Source organism: Paralichthys olivaceus, chromosome 3, assembly GCF_024713975.1.
Source record: "Paralichthys olivaceus isolate ysfri-2021 chromosome 3, ASM2471397v2, whole genome shotgun sequence".
In the NCBI taxonomy this organism is placed as follows: domain Eukaryota; kingdom Metazoa; phylum Chordata; class Actinopteri; order Pleuronectiformes; family Paralichthyidae; genus Paralichthys; species Paralichthys olivaceus.
The window spans coordinates 21081993-21104477 of NC_091095.1; the positions used below are offsets into that span (position 1 = coordinate 21081993).

The 22485-nt window shown below is 42.3% G+C and overlaps 2 protein-coding genes across 4 annotated transcripts in view; one reads left to right on the plus strand and one right to left on the minus strand.

The window, feature by feature from the left end:
- Nucleotides 1-1839: 1839 nt before the first annotated feature.
- On the minus strand, nt 1840-4840 carry nipa1 (NIPA magnesium transporter 1). The gene is made up of 5 exons (XM_020080736.2): nt 4582-4840; nt 4414-4461; nt 4207-4297; nt 3034-3194; nt 1840-2954 (listed from the first exon to the last, which is right to left on the minus strand). The coding sequence occupies exons 1-5, from the start codon at nt 4706-4708 to the stop codon at nt 2446-2448; spliced, it is 936 nt and encodes a 311-aa protein (XP_019936295.1). The 5' UTR covers nt 4709-4840; the 3' UTR covers nt 1840-2445.
- A 1873-nt stretch (nt 4841-6713) lies between these two features.
- herc2 (HECT and RLD domain containing E3 ubiquitin protein ligase 2) overlaps nt 6714-22485 on the plus strand; it is a 41363-nt gene continuing 25591 nt past the window's right edge. The window contains exons 1-31 of one of the 3 annotated variants that reach the window (XM_069522475.1): nt 6714-6892; nt 7866-7974; nt 9105-9198; nt 9368-9496; nt 11292-11514; nt 12077-12177; nt 13898-14039; nt 14674-14778; nt 14891-15062; nt 15276-15449; nt 15821-16009; nt 16113-16264; nt 16755-16912; nt 17017-17130; nt 17231-17482; nt 17563-17756; nt 17830-18030; nt 18177-18405; nt 18545-18669; nt 18945-19123; nt 19213-19397; nt 19492-19647; nt 19748-19933; nt 20400-20576; nt 20667-20770; nt 20860-21010; nt 21124-21338; nt 21428-21560; nt 21749-21876; nt 21995-22190; nt 22289-22422. In XM_069522475.1, coding sequence (XP_069378576.1) covers nt 6843-6892; nt 7866-7974; nt 9105-9198; nt 9368-9496; nt 11292-11514; nt 12077-12177; nt 13898-14039; nt 14674-14778; nt 14891-15062; nt 15276-15449; nt 15821-16009; nt 16113-16264; nt 16755-16912; nt 17017-17130; nt 17231-17482; nt 17563-17756; nt 17830-18030; nt 18177-18405; nt 18545-18669; nt 18945-19123; nt 19213-19397; nt 19492-19647; nt 19748-19933; nt 20400-20576; nt 20667-20770; nt 20860-21010; nt 21124-21338; nt 21428-21560; nt 21749-21876; nt 21995-22190; nt 22289-22422 — 4857 coding nt within the window. In that variant the 5' untranslated portion in view covers nt 6714-6842. The remainder of the gene's footprint in view (nt 6893-7865; nt 7975-9104; nt 9199-9367; nt 9497-11291; nt 11515-12076; nt 12178-13897; nt 14040-14673; nt 14779-14890; nt 15063-15275; nt 15450-15820; nt 16010-16112; nt 16265-16754; nt 16913-17016; nt 17131-17230; nt 17483-17562; nt 17757-17829; nt 18031-18176; nt 18406-18544; nt 18670-18944; nt 19124-19212; nt 19398-19491; nt 19648-19747; nt 19934-20399; nt 20577-20666; nt 20771-20859; nt 21011-21123; nt 21339-21427; nt 21561-21748; nt 21877-21994; nt 22191-22288; nt 22423-22485) is intronic. The other 2 variants (XM_069522477.1, XM_069522476.1) reach the window with 2 other exon arrangements.

Here is a 22485-nt window from a genome sequence, read left to right on the forward strand (position 1 = left end):
GTTGGATATTTATTTGCCTTCTTCCTGTTTCCACTGCAAATTACTTGTTGGGCTGCAATTACATTTTCCGAAATTACATTATGAGCAGCTGGGAAAAAAAACAGTAGACGGACTGGTTATGTTGGCGAGAAACCAGAGAGGAAACCTATTTCAAGTACTTGATGGTGACCTGTCCACAGGGTGGATTTTTTTTACAAAGGCACATTTAAAGGATTTAAATGAATTCGTGGTTTTTGCTTGCAAATGAAACATTTTGTGATGCATTTGTTTTACTTACTACAATGAAATCATGGTGGTAATTTCTATCGATCAAAATCACTGCAGTTCTTTCTGAGATTTAATATGGTACCTGCAGATGGACTCATAATACATTAATTATATAAGAAATGAAAAGAAAAGAAAATTGGCACTTTTACTTGGATTTCTGAACATTTCTTATGTTGTCTTCTTGCATTGTGGATCAGCCCATCCGTAGTGTAGGAAGGCTGTCCACATCCATTGTCTCAGACAAGGAGACCCTTCAGTAACTGCCAGCAGGCAAGTGTGGTGCTTTAGCTTCAACTTGTACCTAAGGGTAATGTGGCTACTGAAGCTCAGTGAAAACACCTCTTCAGCCTTAAGCAGGTTGGAAGCAAAAGCCAACTCGTTCATCCACAGATGGCTTAGACTTCCAGTGCCTCTAAACAACAAGACTGTATGGATGGGACACACTGCTCCTAAAATAAAGTACCCTTGGATACAGGCAAGAGAAGGCAAGGCTGGTGATGGAGGTGAGGGGCTCTGCTGATGTGAGGGACATGCCCTTGTGGTGACACTTACGGGGAGGAAATTGAGGTTGGAAGAGGAGGTTCAGAAAGCAAGATGTAGCACAAGGAGCTGGTGGGCACAGTCCAAACAGGATTGGATGGAGTGACCCACCGATCTTGTGGTCCAGAGCCAGCAAGAAGGTGAAGAAGGATCTTGTTATTTCCAAGGTCACACGGATGGCTCAGGAAGAGAACAGGGTCATGACTATGGCACAAGGGGAAACCAGGGTGCTGGACAACGTGGGAGAGAGCTCAACAGTACACCTGCTCAGGGCTGTGGGGCAAGGAGCTATGTTCCAACATCTACCTGTTCAAGTCTAATATACTAAATCATTACATTTATGAATTCATACAAGGACATTTAACAAATCAAAACAATCATAAAAGACACAAACTAACGGTAGATTTAAAATTTGTGTTTTTTCTTCATAAGCACGTCTTACAAAACAGCAACATTTTATCTTAATGGTATGTGTACAAAGTTTTAGTGAATAAAATGGAGGAGCCTTTTACAGTGAAGGTGTTTTCTAAACAGGTTAGTTTGAATTCAGCCGCTATCATTGGAAGAAACCGATAAGAATTCATTATTTGTCAGGACATGGTCAGACCATAAACAGAGTTGAAATATTCAGTCAATTATTCAGTTATTTGTCTGACAGGAAATGAATGGCTCACTAATATATTGTATATGATGATGTTCCAATAACTTTTAAGGAAAAACTAGTTAAGGTTACTACTTTTCCAGTGTGAAGACTTTATTTTTGCAAATTAAATGTGATGTAGTCTTTTGGTTCAAGAAAACACAGATGAAGAGTTATAGACAAATTGATTAATGGGGAAAAAACAGCAGATTAACTAAGATTTATAAAAAAGGTGGCAGCCCTAACATCTGTGGAGAGGAATGATGGAAAGTACATTAAGGTATTTATGTCTGTTTCTTACAGCAGGAACCTGAGTGTATTAAAGATTCAAGCAAACATTGCATGAGGACAGAAAAAAACTATATATTTTATAAAAAATACTGACATGCAACTAGTGATTGATTTAGTTTTATTCCTTTAAAATAAAACAAATTTAACCAAACAATTATCAAAACAAGGCCCCATGTAAGGACAGTTAGCTGCTTAAGTCACAAAGCGTCACCATTCAACCATTTCTGACTCCTGTATAAATTACACTTGTAGCCACTTTTTAAAATCTCTATAAAACAATACTTGGTCACAGAGCAGTAGTTCACATTTGTAAATACACTTTACAAATCATCCATTTGACAAAACACTAAATGTTGATCCTCATGTTGTATACAACTCTAAAGAGACCACTTCAGAAGTCAGACTGAAGAAGTCAAAGTGTCTGTGATCCTACACTGAGACTGTATATATAAATAAACAGAATAGTTTGTAGAACTATTTGTGTCTGACAAATTAACTAGTCCCCAGGCAATGTTTGAGCTGGAGACTCAGGAATGTGTTTTACTGTTTGTGATGATTGAGGATCACACTGTAAGACCTGCACAATGTTATAATGTTAACAGAAACTAGTTTTAAATACGCTGAAGCTTTGGTCATGAACCTGTCATTAACATGGTACAAAATAAGTAGAAACTCTTTACAGTCATGTAAAGTAGAAAACCTCTCAATCAGTCCGTCTTTTCTCGAGCCTCCCTCTTCCTCCAGGTAATCAAAGCCTCCTGGGAGATGCGTAGTAAGACGACCCCGACACACACTGTTGTTAAACCGCAAAGCATGGCAAGGCTGTCGGTTAAAGTTAACGCCGTCCACTCTTTGAAGAGCAGAGCAGAGGCGAGAATCACAGTGCATGTGAACGTCACGTAGTATATGGCTTCGAACACGTTGGAGCTGAAACACTCCAGGGCCTTATTGATGAAGAAGAACTGTATGAGGATGCTGACAGCCAGCGTCCCCAGCAAGCCCAGGAAGAGAGCCAGAGCTCTGCTGCTCAGAGGCCCTTCACCAAACACGTCTGGGGCCACTAGACCAAGTCCTTTGCTGCATGGAACAGTGAAGCTGCCCAGGAGGGAACATATAGCGACATACACCATGATGTTTGATGAACCGTGAGCCGGAGCGATCCACGTGATCAGAGTGATCAGGAGCAGGACCACAAGGAGGGCATACGTTACAAACACTGCGGGATGACAAAGGCGTTAAGTCATTATAATGTGTTTTCATTAGAAGTAACAAACCAGCTTGAATTGAAATGTGACCTGGATCTGAGAGCCTCTCCTCCAGCTCCAGTCTCGACGTCACAGCCTCGGATTTAGGTGCATGAATGATGAGCACGACTGAGCCACAGCAACACAGAACACAGCCAAGTTTCCCCAGGATGTTCAAATGCTCCTTCAAGATCCATGAAGCCAGCACAGCCCTGCACCACACAAACACAGCATTGTGTTACATGCACACAAAGAAACCCATGGAATCCTTTAAGCCTTTACACAGTGCAGCCATGTTCTAGTTTGACTTTGCACCCGTTGTCTTCACATTATGATGGCTCACAAACTTGGTACAACATAATGGACACAACCTGAAATTGTACTAATGATGATTCATTGTAATATAGTTTTCACAGTGTTGAGACACAGTGTTCCCTTAATTTGAGACTTTTCACTACCACCACTTTTAACATGTGGTTTGCAGTTTATATATATCTGTGATTTATTTGAGAGAAAATCTATATATCAGTAAAACAAGATAAGGCCTACATATATAAGTATAAGTACATGCACTTTTACTTCCAAACTGTGTAAAGGAATAATTCCAAGCTATACAATTAATTGGTTAACATGAGCTAGATTAGAGTGTGTGGCAGAAAATGAGTAGATTAAATAATAAAAATGTTTTTTTTTAATCAATCAATTTGCAGCTTTACAAAAGGCTAAGAGTTAATCCCACTGATTTTATATATGTGTGTGTGTGTGTGTGTTTGTATCTTTTTAGATGACAAAAACATCACCACACTCGCCTTGAATTGTTATTACTCACTGTGGTTTGGTGAGGTTTAAGCATAGTACGGTGAAAATAAGATTTGACAAATTGTTTTTAATCCAAAAGGAAATTCTTGAGTCAGATCAGGCTCCAAGTTACAATAACAAATTACAATTAAAATGAAAAAATGATAATAGTATCAAAAAACATGAGTGGAGAAAAAACATCTTAAGAGACGACCAGTGTCCAATGTCACAAATATAGAAAATAAACTTACTACAATAAGATTATTGATATAATACTATGTGTGATAATAATGATGATGAAGTGATACATGTAGCACACAATACTGCACATGATATCGTACAATTTTACTGTACACTGTTCTAGTTTGTCAAACCATCACATCAACAGGAAGGTTGGATAATTCAAAGTAGGAACACATTTCTTACCCGAACAACACTCCGAGTGCTCCTAGTGGTGTGACTATCACAGCAGGGGCCGCGTTGTATGCCAGGAAATTCCCAATCTGACCAACAACCACTGATGAGGTTCATAAAAACATTGAAAACATGAATGGAGAACAAGATGAGGGGACATGGAGCACCAAACTCTGACTGAACCGTGCACCCACGGCCGCTAGATGGCGCCATACTCACTGGCCAGTGTTCCACTCCACCACAGCGCATCAGTGAGGTAGGAGCCCCCTACAGGAAACACAGGGAACAGTTCACTTTGATGGCCTCTACTGATCGTTTACATCATTGAATGGCTTCCAGCGCTTCTCCCGGGCTGCTCGGACTGACCCCACCTCTGGCTCACTCTACCTCTGTCCCGGGAGCGTAATATCCCCTTTCTCTGCAGCACAAAGGTCGACCCATTGATGACACTTGATGTCACAGCTATAAGTATCCCGGTAACTGGAAGAGAACTGACGCTTGGTCCCGAGTCCATGGCTGCGTCTTTATATAAGGTCTATGAAGACAGCGTCTGTCTCTCATTTGTCTTTAGCTGTTAGCTGTTAGCTTCACTGCAAAGTCCAGTGTGCACAGTCACATGTTGGTGCGCATGCGCGGTCCCTCCTGCACCAGGGGCTCAGTCCTGCTTGTTCTGCAGGTTGAGTTTACATTAAACAGGTGAGGTGTCCAGTGAGGCCCCCCCCCCCCCCCCCCCCCCCCCCCACCCTGCACTGACAGTCTGATACAAGGAAACCCACTGTGACACTCCAGAGGCTGTTCACATCACAATCAGACTGATGAAGCCATAGTACAGTAGAGTTTGTTTTATTTGATGTCCATGCAGAACCCTGGTGTCAACATGTGATATATTACTTGAACACTGGGTGGAGCATGAGGTGAACTCCAAGTGAGGAGGAGGAGGAGGAGGCGGCCTGTGTGATCAGATGTATAATTACATTGTGTTACATTCTATTTGCTCGTAGTAACTGGACTGTGATGAATTGGAATGTGCACTGGTTCTTATGTGCTAAGGTGAACACAATAATGATGATGATGAGCAACGTTGTCAGTGTTGTGGTGTAAATAAATGGGAAGTCAAAGATACACAACACCTTAGACAGGCTTTATTTTTGGAGCCCCACAACACCAGTGCCGAAACAAGTTCTCTTTCCTACACTCCTCTCTTGGAAGACAACACAAATTTAATGTAATGTATGTTTGTCCCCAACAATGACATTACACCTTGAACTCCCATTCAGAGTTGCAGGAGGACCACATTGACTCTGGGCTATGGTTACACATGCTATGAAGTATAAAGGAGAGTCACCTAAATGCTGGAATTAGAGCTTTACTGCAGATTTACTGCACAAATCTTTTTTTTTTTTTATCGAGGGATTCTGTTCACAAATTCAAATGGGGAAACAGCATAAAGGCCAGAGGACCTGCATCATAAAAGACAGAACAAAGCAAATCAATAAAAACCAAACACATAAACATTTGGAGGATTGCAAATGTTATGAATATGAAAATTAATCCAACCCAAGGACTAAGTTAAAAAGACAGACAATATGTTGTCTTGCAGCTGGAGTGCTTATGAGCAAGGCATCAAACGCTCAAAGAAGTTATATTTTTCTTTATAGCCGGTTTGTAGATGGATGGACAGACAGACACATAGATACACAGACAGACAGACAGACAGACAGATAGATAGATAGATAGATAGATAGATAGATAGATAGATAGATAGATAGACAGACAGACAGATAGATAGATAGACAGAAAGACAGACAGAGAGATAGATAGACAGACAGACAGATAGATAGATAGACAGAAAGACAGACAGAGAGATAGATAGACAGACAGACAGATAGATAGACAGATCGATAGATAGATACGTAGATTGATAGATAGACAGATAGACAGATAGACAGACAGATAGATAGATGGATAGATAGATAGACAGACAGACTGATAGATGGATAGATAGATAGACAGACAGACTGATAGATGGATAGATAGATAGACAGACAGACTGATAGATAGATAGATAGATAGATAGATAGATAGATAGATAGATAGATAGATAGACAGAAAGACAGACAAACAGACAGATAGATGGATAGATAGATAGATAGATAGATAGATAGATAGATAGCATTGCATAGTTAAAATACTGTACCTAAACTGAAGAAGACCTTAACTTTTCGAATTAACTCATAAAAAGAATAGATTTACAATAGATTGACGATGACAGCAGAGAAATATTTTATTTAACAATATTTAAATCAAGTAAATGTCATTGAATGGATGTGAACAAGTTGTGCTGTTATCACATGCAGCCCCTTCACAACAGCGCCCTCTAGCCGGATGTTTGTTCTCCAACCCCGCCCCACCTAAGTCCCGCCTCGAATCCAAAAGGAGCGCACACTTTAGAACACCGGCCAACAACGGTGGGCGGAGTTAGACCTTTCTGAGGCCGACGGACCGCCTGGCAGCAGAAGCCCCGCCTCGCCGGACCGTGTCGGTACACATCGGTGGCGCTCGTCCCTCCAGCGATGACTACGTAAATTGTTTCCATGCCTCGTGCCTCAGCGGAGCTGTCAATCACAGCCATGATGAAGGAGTGAGTGATGCAGCAGAGCAGCAGAGGGGACGAGAGGAGCCCGAGCAGAGACTGCAGGTACTCGGGGCTTCAGTCCGACCTGCGGCCCGTCGAGTGTGCGCACTGAGGGTGACGCCGCTCGGTGCACTGTCATGTCTCCGTGTACGAGCGGAGCCGCTGCAGCTAGCTAACGCCGTGTTGGTATTAGCTGTGTAGCAGGCTAAGTTGTTAGCCTGTAGCTACAGTGCTAACGTGAGGCTTACCTTGCGCTAGCTGTAATATATAAGCGCAGTGATGCGGTGTCAGTGTGCGTGAGGAGGCGTGGGGGGTTGTGCGTGTTGTTATATGTGATAATTGTGTTATTACCACGTTGTGAAGGTGGATGGAGACCGTGTCCTTGCTAGCCCGCAATGCTAAGATGTTCTCGTCTTCTGCGATCGACTCATGTGTCGTTATAGTTCTGGACACATCTGTGGCCTCAGCGCTAAACATCTAAATGAAGCTAATGCAGGATATATCCTACATGTCACAGTGATGCTGTAAGGAGTCATACCCAACATTAGTGTATATATACAACCCCAACAGGTAGAGATCATATGGAGCATTCATTGCATCGTTGCATTAACAGAAACATCCATGATCAAATGAAATAACACGTCATGTAGACGCTGTCTACATTTAGTTTGTGTATTTAAAGACTCAGCACTCATGATTGTAATGGTGTAGTCGTGTGTTTCGAAAAATCGTGTCGGGATTCCCTTTTGTTTACACTTGAGTGACAACACTGGCTTGTCATGTTTCTTTGCCCTGACTGTGATCATTCCCCAGGTTTTAACTTAATGTTAGTGTGAGTCTTTATCTTAAAATAGATTGTGGTTAACTTGTATCTGATCTAAATCAAAACCAGGGACAGTCACTTTATTTTCATCAGCTCAGCCCTCATTGATTTGCAGTCACTTACAAATTTCACTCATCACTTTCTAAATGTCATCCAACTGTGGGTTTGTGAATTTGTGCTATAACACAGCTTTTCATCTCTTTAATCTTGCAGGCTGGCTGCCTTTGCAGCCAGGAGAGGGGAGGGGAAGATGCCTTCTCCGTCTTTTACCCTCGATGCTCAGATGAGATTTCATGACAAATGGCTGAAGATAGACTTACAGGTACATGTTTCTTTTTAAAGAAGGGACTGATAATGAAATGACTGCATGGACATTTGTGGGTTCAGTCAGATGATACGGAGGTGAAGTGACAGTTATTTCAAGTTAGACAAATTCCCTATACACATCCAGGAGAAACAGCTTCATTCCCCACTGTTGTCAGTGTGGCTGTGTTGCATTATGTCGAGGCTGATGAATGTCATGTATTATCCTTTTTTTCTATGATGCTTATTACCTGGGTCGCATGTGCTCAGGTGTGTAATAAACTGACAGACATGATCTATGAAGACATGTCTGCAGCCACTTGCAAAGATGATGATTGTTTTTCATGTGCAGTTTTTGTGCTTGTGTAAAAATATATATCCTATAATTACATAGCAGGTAAAACAGTATTATTGTAAATTAAGATGTTTGTTGTGAAAACACACTCATGTTGGTGGTAATTTCTTAGATGGGTTTTAGTATATGATGAATATAGAGGTGGCTGTGAGACTGGAATGACTCTCATACTACAAAACAGACTGGCACAAGCTGTCTGCTCTCACCTCCACCATCTGCAGTCTGTCTGGACTACACAATTGGTTTACAGTACCAAATGAAGAATGAAATGAAGGAAGGGTGTCAATGTTTTCCTGTGAGTTGCACTCTGCAGTGCTGAAGGTACTTTTAGTGTCTGGTCTAATGTCATTGGTGACCTAACATGTTTTTGACATTTAAGACATCAGATACTTGACTTGAGAGTACTTCTTAGTAAAGCAGAGCTCTGGATGAATGGTGTAACACTAAGGAGAGGACACCTCATCTTACTGCAGATGTATCCTCTTCATTTAGATTATGGGGATCATGCACATGTTTTGTACACTTGTTGTTTTTTTATCTTTGGGAGTAGTTTGTTTGTAAAATTATTTGTCTTATTTATACAGAAAACAAAACAAAAATGTTAAGGAATAATCACTGGTCTTCTTGGATCTATTTCAGCTGCAATTATACAGTAATGCCATCATACAGTGATGGTACCTGTCACTGACACAGTTATGCAGACTTTTCAAAGCAAACACTCACATAAAGATGTGAATAGAAACTTAACATTTAAAAGTGTGGACTGATTTTCAGTTTCTGACTTCCTTTGGCAGCGGGCGTTTTCTCCAGAAGGACTGAGTGAGATGTGGAATGAAATGGTAAAAGATGAGGAGATAACATTCAACGGAGAAGAATCAGCTCACCCAGGTCTGTCACTGTGAGATTACTGTATTAATTTAGCCTCTTATGTTTCTGACAGCTTCACATGCTGCTGCCATCTGTTTGTGAGAACATGGGGCATTTATACACAGAGACGGGCCGGTTTGAACTTGCTGATGGGAATGAAGTTGATGTCCCATTTTTTTCCCTCTCTTAGAAGATTGTGACTGCTTTGGAACTCAGAAGAAGGATGAACCCAACGACAAAGAAAAGAAAGAAGAGGAGGAGACGTCAGCATCTGTACATCACTCCATCATTGAGTCCTGGGACTGGGGGCGGCAACCAGGTGAGCGTGCATCCTGAAACATGTTAAATGTGTCGACCTACAATGAATGCTGTTCCAGCGAACTACTATGTGTCCCTGTTTCCTGGTATAGGTCTTGTTATTTTACACCTTTTTGTTTCTGAGTAGGGCCACTGATCTCATGGTTTCACAACACCTAAATGTTGACCAGATGCATTGATAGCGACCATTTCGACACATGGTCATCATCTGTATTTAGTGGTGTCAAGTCTGTCCGGCCCTGCTGATGTACACATGTTTTTGCTGTCACGTGAGTTGTGGAAACTCTTAAATGACAACTCGCAGTGTGCAGGAGTGAGAGGTTATTTTTACCCCTCTGGAGAGTAATCTTGGTAGGTGTCATAATTTGGTCCAGTGAGGGGTAGTGTCTCTCACCCAAGCTGTGTTTACTAGAGGGACTGGGTGGGACAGTGGTGTGTTGGTGTCAGATAAGCACTAGGGTCGGGGGATGGTCTTCTTGCCTTGTGAATTTCGGCTTTTCTTCTAGCTGCTCGGCTACTTCTCTCTTATCTTGTGGACTGAGCACGGAAACCACACAGGTCTTGTGTTGTACAGTGTGTGTGTGTTACCGGGTCGCTACATGATTGATGCTTTATCATTCATTGATGCTCTAAGTTCAAACAGCATACTTCCTGCTTTTCCACTGAGCGCTCAGATACCTGCAACATGTCGACCTCAGCAGTTACAGCTCAGACCCAAGCCATTGTTTTGAAATCAGGATGGTCCACGGACACATGGCAGATTTGCTCTGATTTCCTCTTTTGCATATGAAATCAACCTTTCTGTTATTAATCAACCTCTTTGAATGTAATATTTTTGCAGCACAAGTAACTTTTTAGCTTTGATAATGTATAATAAATAGCAAGCGACTTTGTCTGCCTGGGATACATATCTGTCCTGACAGCCGAGCACAGCTGACTCTTATGTGGCTCATACAACCTCAGGCCAGTCTGGCTTATATAAAGCTTAAGTGGATTTGAGACTGGCTATTTTGGCCCTTCTTGTCTTCCCTGCAGCGCTTCTGTGCAGACACACAATAAAGCATTTTCTCCTGAACCAGATCAGAACAAAGGACTAGTTGTGATGACGGCTAGTGGGGAGAATTTTTAAATATGGTGCATTAACTTTGTTTTTGGTGAGGTCTACAAGTAATATGCTCAGTGTCACAGGACCCTTTTCGCTCTTGGTGTTATTAAGTACTGTAATGTGATGATGAGATGTTGTTTTAATAATGTATTTTGTCATTTCATTTATTGATGTTTATATTGCAACTATCTGTGCACATGTTAACTTAAAAATCCCTGGTTCTTTTAAACTTGAGAGTGAAATGTAAAAAATTTAAGGCCACATTTAAATATTTAAAATGTAGCAGCGTGTTAATTGGATGGACAGAGTTTTTCACAGATGCGTCTGTGATTAATCTGTTACGTTTTGTTATTTTAAAATTAATTAATATCAAAATGTTTTGTTGGTAATTATGTTTACAGTGCAGTGGACACTTATTCTTTTAGGTCAAACAAACTAGCGTGATCTTTTTTTAACCATGCTGAAAGCCTGGGAAAATATAGACTGGCCATTTGCTTTTTTATGTATTTTAAAAGGGGGCACTTTTTTAATGAAAACAGATTAATAATACAATTAAAATCCTTCTGGCTTGAGTAATCATAAAAGAAAAGCAATGCAGCTGGGCAATTTAAATTGATTGTGAATTGTTTTGTACTCTTTTAATTGTCGTGGATGACGATTTATTTTATTGCTCATTTCCCTGTGTGTCTAGATGAGACAGAGTTGAAGGATTGTCTGATGGTCCTGGTTGACGATCAACAGAAGCTCTCAGCTGTAATGGCCAAAAGCACTCTTTCTGCCCAACGCCTGCGCCAGCGCCTGGTCATCCTAGAGCGCTACCTCATCTCTCTAAGCCACAGCATGATGGAGGAAAAATATGAGGTCCGCTGGAAGACGGCCCCCAGCCCACAACTGCCTGCTGCTGACAATAAGAGGTAAAACACATAACGTAGCTAGAGTTTAGCAGGTGTGTCTGTGGTTACTGCTGTTCCCTCACAGCAGGAACGTTGAAGGTTAGATGCATCAGAGATTTGACTGCAGGTCCTGCAGTGGTCCTAGTCCTAGTCGGTGATGTGTCCAGGATGACCCCAGCTTCCCACTCTCAAAAGCTGTCTTCACCTTACAATATAATTACATTATACAATAACATGGACTTTGCTTAAGATTGCAGCAGGAGATTCTTCAGGTCAGACACATTCACAATAGGAACATGTCTTGTAGCTGTAACCGCAACTTGACTGGTTGGCGGAGGCATACAGCTGTAAATCACTAATCCACGTTTCCCCTTTTCTTCCTCTTTAGCAAACTCCAGTATGTATCTTGTGTGCATGATATACTACATGTAGCTCTTCCTTGTAGGCTAGTGTTCTACTGTGTTCCACACTTGTTCATTTGTGAACGAGTGCTCTGTTGGTCAGCATTTGATATACTTTGAATGTCACTGAAGAATCAACAGAATTTGAGTTGATCCCTTTGTTGTTAATTTGGTTGTTTCAGCCCTCGTCCGGTCAGTAAAGGCGTTGAGGGCTTGGCCAGAGTCGGCTCCAGGGCAGCTCTCTCTTTTGCTTTTGCTTTCCTGCGTCGGGCCTGGAGATCAGGTAAGAATGTGAACGTGCACTAACAGTGAAGACCTTTGGCCCCTTAGTAATGATGAGTGCTGTCATAGTAATGGATATTTGCTCAACAGCTGTTGATGAATATGTTGCACCGTTTTACACGCTGCTCATAGTAAAGAACTCCTGGACAACACGAACCCAACATATTACGCAATGCTCTGTTTTAAGCAACATATTTCGCAATGCGATGTTTTTAGCTACTGCTAAAAATATCGCAGTTTTTAGCTACTGCTAAAAATATTGCAGTGCAAAATATGTTGGGTTCATGTTTGAGTTGAAGGACTGCAGGAGCTATGCAGGACAGAGCCTGGGTATCTTGTCAGAATTGTTTTTAAACGCTCTGTTATATGAATGAATTTAACTTGAACAATTATCATTTGTTTACATGTAGCTCTGAATCTTTATGCAGCTGAAAATCAAAAGGGTGGATAGATTTGGAACTATCAGTTATCAATGTTTGTCATAGGAGTTAAAAATTAAAAATTAATATATTTTTCATTTCAGGATTTACTTAAAGGTACAGTGTGTAGAATTTAGTAATATCTACAGGTGAAATTGCATGTTGCTGCTGAACACCCTTCACCTCCCCCTCCCCCTTCCAAACATGTAAGAGAACCCTGTCAGAAAAACTCAAAATGTGTTTAGTTTGTCCAGTCTGGACTAATCTTAAAAACATGGAAGCCTCCGTAGAGAGGGTCCCCTCAATGTAAATATAAAGTATTTAAATTTAAAGGGCCTGTTCTGGGGTAAAGAAAACAACCATTTGTAAAATTTAAATGAAACAAACTAGTGAAAACATCATGAGGATTATTTTATATTCACTCTGTGCCAATAGATCCCTTTCACCTAAATTTTACACACTGAACCTTTATTGTAGTTTACATAAAGTATTCTAGTAAAACATTCCAGTGCAGCAGCACTTCGGACTATGACGTATTCTAATCAAATCAAATAATTAACAGCTTTGGCAGCAGCTATGTTTGTTTAAAAGCTCTTCGTTGACAGCTTTGCAAGTACAGTTACTGTTTTTATTTTTATCATGCACTGACGTGAGGTTGAGAGCTGCCTGTCCACAGGGACTGGGTCGGAACAAAGAGCCGGCCTCTTGTCTGTAGCCTTCCTGTAATATGAGCAGTGCGTGCACACACACACTCAATCTTAAGCCTCTCATCCTCAGTCTAGCTGCGTTCCTGGAATACACTGTAAGAACAACAGAAGTGTAACAATGTGCTCTTTCACTCACCACCTGCTGAGTGAATGTTTCTCCAAATGTTGGGGAGAGATAGATTTTCAGTTGGACTGTAACAACAGTTAATTTGATCGGTTGCTGGTGAAATTTGCTGCTTCCATAAATTCATGCAAGATGGAATGGGCTCACATTCAGCAATTATCTCAGATTGAATCAGTGATTAAAATAGTTCTCCTATACTATTTCCCTAAATACTAAGGACATTTGGTTTTGGACCTACTTGTGGTCAATTTACATTATATGTGTTGTTACATGCTTATGTGCATTAACTGCTTTTTAATTTTAGATTTAGGGATATATTGCAAATCAGAAATGTGATGAATTCCACATTTGTGCTGACTGGGCCTGTTTAACTGTTTCTGATGTTAATATCTCAGGGTGACCTCTATGTTGCTCAGCCTATAAATGCTACATTCCATTTATAAACTGGAAATTATCTGTGCTTTGTTACAGGAGATGATGCAGATCTTTGCAGTGAGCTTCTCCAGGAGTCTCTGGATGCCCTGCGAGCTCTGCCAGAGGCCACACTGTTTGATGAGGGAACTGTGTCATCAGTGTGGCTGGAGGTTGTTGAGAGAGCCACCAAGTTCCTCAGGTTTGTTTTTTCTAGGGTTGTTGCCCTGACCAGTGTTACATGGTGCTCAGGCACATACAGAATACATAATTTGCCCACCAGCCAAACATTGGTAAATGTTTGTGTATCAGTGGTAGCATCCACATTCATTAATTAAAAAATACTAATTTTTAAAACTTCAAGTGATCAATAATTAGTTTAGCTGTTTTTTGACATTAACTATGGAGTATATCTGCAGAATTAGGTCTGGACTTTCTCCGGATTTTTTCTTTCACACATGAACATCTCAGCAGCAGATTCTCTGCTCAGATGTGTTCACAACAACATACAAATCTAATGAAGCAATGGTGCAAAAAACAATTTGGAGATCAAGTTATTAAGAGTGAGCCGACAGTCTAGTTACTGTATGGGAGTTATGGGAAACACTGCACTGCAACTTCAAGTTCAGCGGAAAATGGGGCTACATTAGAATAAAAGTCTCTACAGACACTGAAGCAACACACACTTTTTCTTCTTCTTCAATGTCTGGTGTATCACCATCAGTATCACCTGTGTTGTGAAAGAAATACTGCACTGTGGCATCCCCCGTTTTTAATGATCAGTTGCTACGGTACTTAATAATATAAGTAATGCTTTTTTTCTCTTTTGGGACTAGTGACGTACATGGAAGTGCCTCCACCAAAGGCAACATTCCTCTACAGGACCAGCACCTAGTCCTGGCCATCTTGCTGGAGCTGGCTGTGCAGAGGGGCACTCTCAGGTAACCACATACACTCCGTAACTGCTTATGTGCTATCCTGTGACCACACTGCAGTTGAAATGCACTTCTTCCTCACTGCTCACTTTGCCCTCTCATCTTCATGTTTTCCCAGTCAGCTGTTGTCTGCTGTTATGTTACTGCTGCGTCTGTGGGAAAGTGGCACAAGAGAGATGGACAACGAGCGCTCCACCCAGGGAACCAGTGCTCCTCTACTACCCCTCCTGCAGCGCTTTCAGAACATACACAGCAGCAAGGAAGAGCCCATTCCTGAAGAGGAAGCTGAGGTGAAAACCTCAGTTCGACACAAAACAAATATTGGAATTGGAACGGTTGCCTTTTACTGTGTAATTTTAAAATAAGACAATGAGAGACCAAGAATCCTTTCAAACTAAATGTTTCACCTTTCTTAAAATACATTGATCTCTGGATTGCTCCCCTATTCCTGATTGAGAATAAAATGTAATTAGTTCTCTGTGGTTCATTTCTGTGATTTCCAGATCCTGACTGCCCCTTTAAGTCCAAATGAGAGTTTCCTGCGCTACTTGACCTTGCCTCAGGATAATGACTTAGCCATTGACCTTCGCCAAACAGCTGTCGTGATCATGGCCCACCTGGATCGCTTGGCTTCTCCTTGCAGCCCTCCACAGTGCAACTCTCCCACGTCACACAAGGTGAAGACTCTTTTTATCAAGTGGCAAAGATGAACAGATTTGTTAATTTTTGTTATGTCATGTAATGCTACTTCTGGAATTTCCTGATTGTTTAATGATCTTTGTGCTAATTAGTAAGGTATGAGTATGGTGGGACATAAACACACGGATAAACATGGTCACCCTCAGACTTAACCCAAGTAACAATCCTTTTGTGGGAAAAACAAGGAACAGCAGTTAATCAAATGTGATGGTTATGTAAAACACATAACCATAAAAAATGAACCTTTGAAAAATTAATTTTCATGGCCATGTATTTTTGCTGGAGGAGAAGTTACATCAAACAATCATGTGACTGACTTTGTGTCCTTCTATGACTTTGTTTCTTCCAGGGATCCTTACAGGAGGTGATTTCCTGGGGCCTGCTGGGGTGGAAGCTTTATCCCAATCTGAGTGGACCCATTCAGTGCAAAGCCCTGTCCAGCCTCGGAGTCACACAAATCGTTTGTTCAGAGAAGGGCTTTCTCATCCTGTCCCGCAGCAGTGCTGTCTACACTCAGAACTACAAGAGCACAACCCTGGTCAGTTGTGTAATGCAGTTATTTACTGTCAAACAATGTACACCTGTCTAATAAACAACCTTTATTCTGCTGCAGATTAAGTCACTGAATTATTATGTTGCAGGCTCCTATGCTGATCCACTTTCTGAGCTCCAGAAAGATTGTGAAGCTCGCAGCTCATCCTGACGGGCAGCACTACTTGGCCCTGTCGGCCAACGGGGAGGTGTTCTCCTGGGGCTGCGGTGATGGTGGCCGCCTTGGACATGGAGACACGACGTAAGTTACTTGAGAATAACCTGGTGGATATTTTAATTCCTCAGAGGTCATCCAGTTTGATGTTTCCACCTCGTTACATGATATAAAATAATTACTGAGAGGGAGAGAATGTACGTTAAATCTGATCTTTGATACAGGACTTGTAAGTGACATTCACAAAAAGCAGATTTAGCTCCACTAAATGTTCGATGAAGCAGATAGTGGAAACATAGACACATTATTTTCCCAAATCTAGGACATTCTTATCAGTGTTTAATGCTTTATAGATCAAAAGAGCTGAGCTGACCTGAATACCTCTGTTTTACACAAGAATGAAAACATCAAAACTTGACAGTTGTATAAATAGAATGTGTGTTATTAATAATTTTCTGAAAAAATACAAACCTGAAATGAAGGTTACTTAAAGGCCTCTTGTTTGTTTCCCAAATTATTACAACAACTGGGGAAAGGTATTTCAGTGTTCTATCAGCTCCCTCACTGCTTCTATCAGGTATCTTGAAGAGCCTGCAGTGATCACGGCCTTCAATGGGAAACAGACAGGAAAGCATGTGGTCCATATCGCTTGCGGAAGCACATACAGCGCTGCCGTCACGGCTGATGGCGAGCTCTACACGTGGGGCAGAGGGAACTATGGTCGACTGGGCCACGGTGAGCTCCATCTCCACTGAACCTGCAGGACACTGCCTTGCCTTTTCTCATTGGTGTGTGTGATAAATCTCTGAAAATCCATTTTTCATTTGATTGGGGTTTAGGCTCTAGTGAGGATCAGACTACGCCCATGCTGGTGACAGCGCTGAAGGGACTGAAGGTAGTGGATGTGGCATGTGGAAGTGGAGATGCACAAACACTTGCTGTGACAGAAAATGGTAAGAAGTGGTTGCTGGCTGAAGCTCTCACTGAAGAAACCTGCAGCATTACTCAAACTATTACAGTATTGTTTTTAATTCACCTTCTTTATTACCATAGGTCAGGTTTGGTCCTGGGGGGACGGAGACTACGGCAAACTGGGCCGAGGAGGCAGTGACGGCTGCAAGACGCCCAAACTTGTGGAGAAGCTTCAGGACCTGGACATAGTGAAGGTGTGCTGCGGCAGCCAGTTTTCAGTGGCCCTCACCAAAGATGGCCAAGTGTACACCTGGGGAAAAGGAGACAATCAACGTCTTGGTCATGGCACTGATGAGCACGTCCGCTACCCAAAGTTGCTCGACAGTTTAGAGGGTGAGTTGCCTATAAAAAAGAAAATCGTCAGTAGCTTTTAAAATACGAATACTGATTTCTGGCTTTTTTGTATGCATCAGGGAAGAAAGTTGTGGATGTTGCCGTGGGATCTACCCACTGCTTAGCCCTGACAGACGATGGAGAGGTGCACAGTTGGGGCAGCAACGATAAACTCCAGCACTTTGATACACTCTTTTCTAACAAGAAGCAGCCCAAGGCGCTGCCGGGGCTCAACTCTAAACACATCGTGGGGATCTCCTGTGGCCCAGGACAGGTAATATACAAGACTTTCCCATAGTTATAATGAGTGTAGATAGATTCAACACTGAGCATTTGTTTGTTTTCAGAGCTTTGCCTGGTCCTCATGCTCAGAGTGGTCTGTTGGGCAGCGGGTGCCCTTCGTAGTGGACGTATGTCCCATGTCCTTTGAGCAGCTGGACCTGCTCCTGAGGCAGGTCAGCGAGGGAATGGATGGCAGCTCAGACTGGCCTCCCCCACAGGAAAAGGAGTGTATGGTAGTAGCCACACTCAACCTGCTCAGGCTCCAGGTAGGCAGGGGTCTGTCAACAGATCAGACCTTTCTCTAATGCAGACTTTACCTCATGACTGTGCCTCGTTATTTCTAACATTTCAGTTATAAAAACAACAGCAGGTGACCCTTATGGAAATCTTCTCTCTCTCTCTCTCTCCATAGCTCCATGCTGCCATCAGTAACCAGGTCAATCCAGAGGAGTTGGGATTAGGGCTTGGCAGTGTGCTGCTCAACAACCTGAAACAAACAGTGGTAGTATTAGCTAGCAATGCTGGGGTGCTGAATACTGTGCAAGCAGCTGCCCAAGCTGTCCTCCAAAGTGGCTGGTCAGTGCTGCTGCCCACTGCAGAGGAAAGAGCGAGGGCATTATCCTCACTTCTGCCTAATGCTGGTGAGTGCAAATCCCAACATTTGCTAATACTGATGAAACACAAAAATGGGTGCTCAGTAGTCCATTCATTCTGTTAATTTCATGTGTACAGAAGAAAAGATAGGCCTGGGTAGATTGAGGTTTTCTGTATTTATTTCAGCTTCTGGAAATGAGATGAGTGTGAGCGCAGGACGTCGCTTCATGATTGACCTGCTGGTCAGTAGCTTAATGGCTGATGGAGGGTTGGAATCTGCACTGAATGCAGCCATCACTGCTGAGATACAGGTTGGTGTGTGTTATCACTCTACTCTTTTACACAATGTATTCATGGCAACAAGGCCTCATCTATATGTGTAACAAAATGTAGATGAAGATTTGTCTTTGGCTTGAGAGGCTGATTGAACTGGAAATTCCTAAAACCAGGGTCAAAGTTGGTTTTTTTTAGTCGGCTATTTGGTCTATTCAAAACAGAGCTACAGCTTAAGTTAAGGACAGATTTCTGTTTAATTTATCTTTACAAATAAATATTTAGTTTTCACCCTCTCTTGTGTTCATGACAGGATATTGAAGCAAAGAAGGAGGCTCAGAAAGAGAAGGAGATCGATGAGCAGGAGGCCAATGCCTCCACCATGCATCGTTGTCGCACCATGCTGGACAAAGATCTCATCAACACCGGCATCTACGAGTCAGCAGGGAAACAGAGCCTGCCTCTAGTGCAACTTGTGCAGCAGCTGCTGAGGTGCATGCACTGTGCCTGAATTTCTGTGTAAACTCTACAGCATTACCCCTCAATGCCATCCAACAGATTTACATTTTCCTTTTTTCCAGGAACATTGCTTCCCAGACCATTGCACGGTTGAAGGATGTTGCTTGCCGCATATCCAACTATTTAGAGGCAGAGCATGTCAGCAAGGAACGCTCGGCATCTCTCGACCTGCTGCTGCGCTTCCAGAGGCTGCTTGTTAGCAAACTCTACCTGGGAGTCAATGGCACAGAGAATGTGAATGGATACAGTGAGTCATTCTTTCTACCCAAATGCCCTCTCTACTCATGCTGGTTTAAATATTAGTTCTACATAGGAAACATTTGATTCCTCTGTTTTTGCAGATCCAGAGCTTCTCGGTGTTGGTTCCCTGTTAAAGAAATACATAGCTCTTTTATGTACGCACATTGGAGACATCCTCCCAGTGGCGACAAGTATTGCCTCTACTGGTCGCCGCCATTTTGCTGAAGTCTCTCGTGTTATTGAGGGAGATCTAACTGGTAAATCCCTCTTGCAGAAATGTGTGTGCAGGATGAGAATCACATCTTTTAAGATGCTTGTTCGACTGTTATGAATGGCTTTCTGTCTCTTCACTTGTAGGAGTGCTTCTGCCTGAGTTGGTGGTGTCCATCGTCCTCCTCCTCACCATTGATGCAGGTCTGATGCAGGAGACTGGTTCTATCCCTCTCCTTGCTGGACTCCTTGAGCACGTGGACCGTTTCAATCACCTGGCTCCAGGACATGAGAGGGATGATAACGAGGATCTGGCGTGGCCAGGCATTATGGGTAAAACACTGACAGTATAGCTGCTCTCAGACATGCACTGAACTCCGGAGATCCTCCACATTTTCTCCGAAGGATGTGTATGTATAAATGCAAATGTCCGAGATCTCCGCCTGCCCCTCTAGTATATAGTCGGCAGAAAGTCAGCACAATCCGATGTAAGAGCACAGCAGGAGATCCCCCGCTGGATTCACTGCGAGTGAATCACCACCCCTCACCTGAATCCTGCGTCAAATTTGTTGTTGTGAAAGCGTGTGAGCAGAGAACCATCTGCTGTGTTGTGCATGGTTGAAAGGCAGACTCCAGAGAAAGTCCGGACTTAATTATCCAGAGTTCCTCCGCAGGTCGTGCCTGAAAATGACTTATCTTACTCTCTTGTCCCTGAAGTGGATTTATCAAAATTGTACATTTTATGGTTATTCGCACCATTATGATTTAAACGTAACTAGCTCTTATTCTGCTGTGGCAGGGTCCTTCTTCACAGGTCAAAGTTCCAAGAACAATGAAGAAGTTTCCCTCATCCGCAAGGCTGACCTGGAGAATCACAACAAAGACGGTGGTTTCTGGACAGTAATAGATGGAAAGGTCTATGACATCAAGGACTTCCAGGCTCAGTCGCAGTCGTTAACAGGAAACAGTATCCTGGGTAATGATAAAAATAAACCGTTATTGTGTAAAATTCCAGGCAGTTTTTATGGATTGTATAAATTATATTTATGTTTTATATCTTTCTCAGCTCAGTTTGTAGGAGAGGACCCTGTGGTTGCTTTGGAAGCTGCTCTGCAGTTTGAAGACACCAGAGAATCAATGCAGGCCTTTTGTGTTGGCCAGTATATGGAGGTACCAGCTAGCCCAATTTATGTTTTTTGTAATTCATTACTTTATCACTGGTTCTAATCTCTGGTTTTATTATATGATATCATTTACAGCCTAACCAGGAGACAGTCACCACTCCAGACCTCAGCAGTCTGTCCTCCCCTCTTATTGACACAGAGAGGAACCTGGGATTGCTACTGGGTCTCCACGCCTCCTACCTGGCCAAGAGCACTCCCCTGTCCCCCATTGAGATTGAATGTGCCAGTGGGTTTCATGATTTTTAATTAATTTAACCTCGTTTGGAAATTCAGATGTTGGTCTGCATGTGCAAAAACTGCATCTCATTTTTAACTCAAAATCTTCATCTATTTGCACAGAATGGCTCCAGTCTTCTATTTTCTCTGGTGGTCTGCAAACCAGTCAGATCCACTATAATTACAATGAAGAGAAGGATGAAGACCACTGCACCTCCCTCGGAACAACCACCCCAGACAAAGCCAAACTCTACTCCCGAAGATTAACCCTCAGTGACCATGCGCAGCCTTTCCTGCAGGCCATCGCTGACAACACCACTCAGGACCACACTGTGAAGGTACAAGCACGAGACAAGTGAGGCAGTGAGCATGAAGCCAAAGGATGAAGTCATGCTTTCATCTTCTCTTATTGTTTGTGACATTATAGGACTTCCTATGCCAAATTGAACGTTGCTGTAAGCAGTACCATCTGATTACACCCATCACCTTCCCCCCGGAACACCCTGTGGAGGAGGTTGGCCGCCTGCTGCTCTGCTGCCTGCTCAAACATCAAGACCTCGGTAACCTAGCAACTGGTCTTTAAGTTTTGAGGATAAATTAAAGGCTTTTAAATCGCTGAAATTTATTTCGCTACATTTTTTTTTTTTATGAAGCTAAGATGCACTGAAATATTTCTTTCTGCAACTGCACAATCTCCAGCTCTATTATTAGTTACAGCAATTTAACCAAAAATCTCCACCTGTCTCAGGTCACATTGCTCTTTCACTTGTAAGTCAATGTGCCTTGGGTGTGGACCAAGGGAAACAGAGGTCCCTCCCTAAATCTGTGATTGACGTGTGCCGCATGGTCTACCAGGCAAAGTGTTCTTTAATCAAGGTATGATTCCTGCTTCATAATAATGAAAACAGTATTCTGCAGGTAACTTGTGGTGCACAGGAGAAGAGATGAAGAACATGGTTTAAATGACATTTTGGCTTTGTTCCTACTATTTTAGACCCATCAGGAGCAAGGTCGCTCATATAAAGAGGTGTGTGCCCCTGTCATTGAGCGTCTACGCTTTCTGTTTAATGAGCTACGTCCAGCCGTAAGCAACGACCTGTCCATAGTGTCCAAACTGAAGCTGCTGAGCTCTCAGCCCCGCTGGAGGAGGATCACCCAGAAACTAATCAGGGACAGAAGGAAAAAAAGAGGTGGGTTATTCAAACCCCACTACAGAGTGATAAAAGTTTTTTTGATACTATAGATTTTTAAAACTAATCTGAATTATAAATATGTTCTCTTATTTTAGTGCCTAAGAAGTCAGAGTCTGCTGACATTGAAGAGCCAAAGCTGGAAAATGAAGGGACCAATGAAGAAGAACTTAATGTTCATATCAGCCCCACAACTGCAGATAGAAAATCACCCACTACCAAGACATCCAAGGTAATATAATTGAGATTTTGTGTATGTTCCACTACCATGGGTTGCTTGTTGCTGTTCATGTTT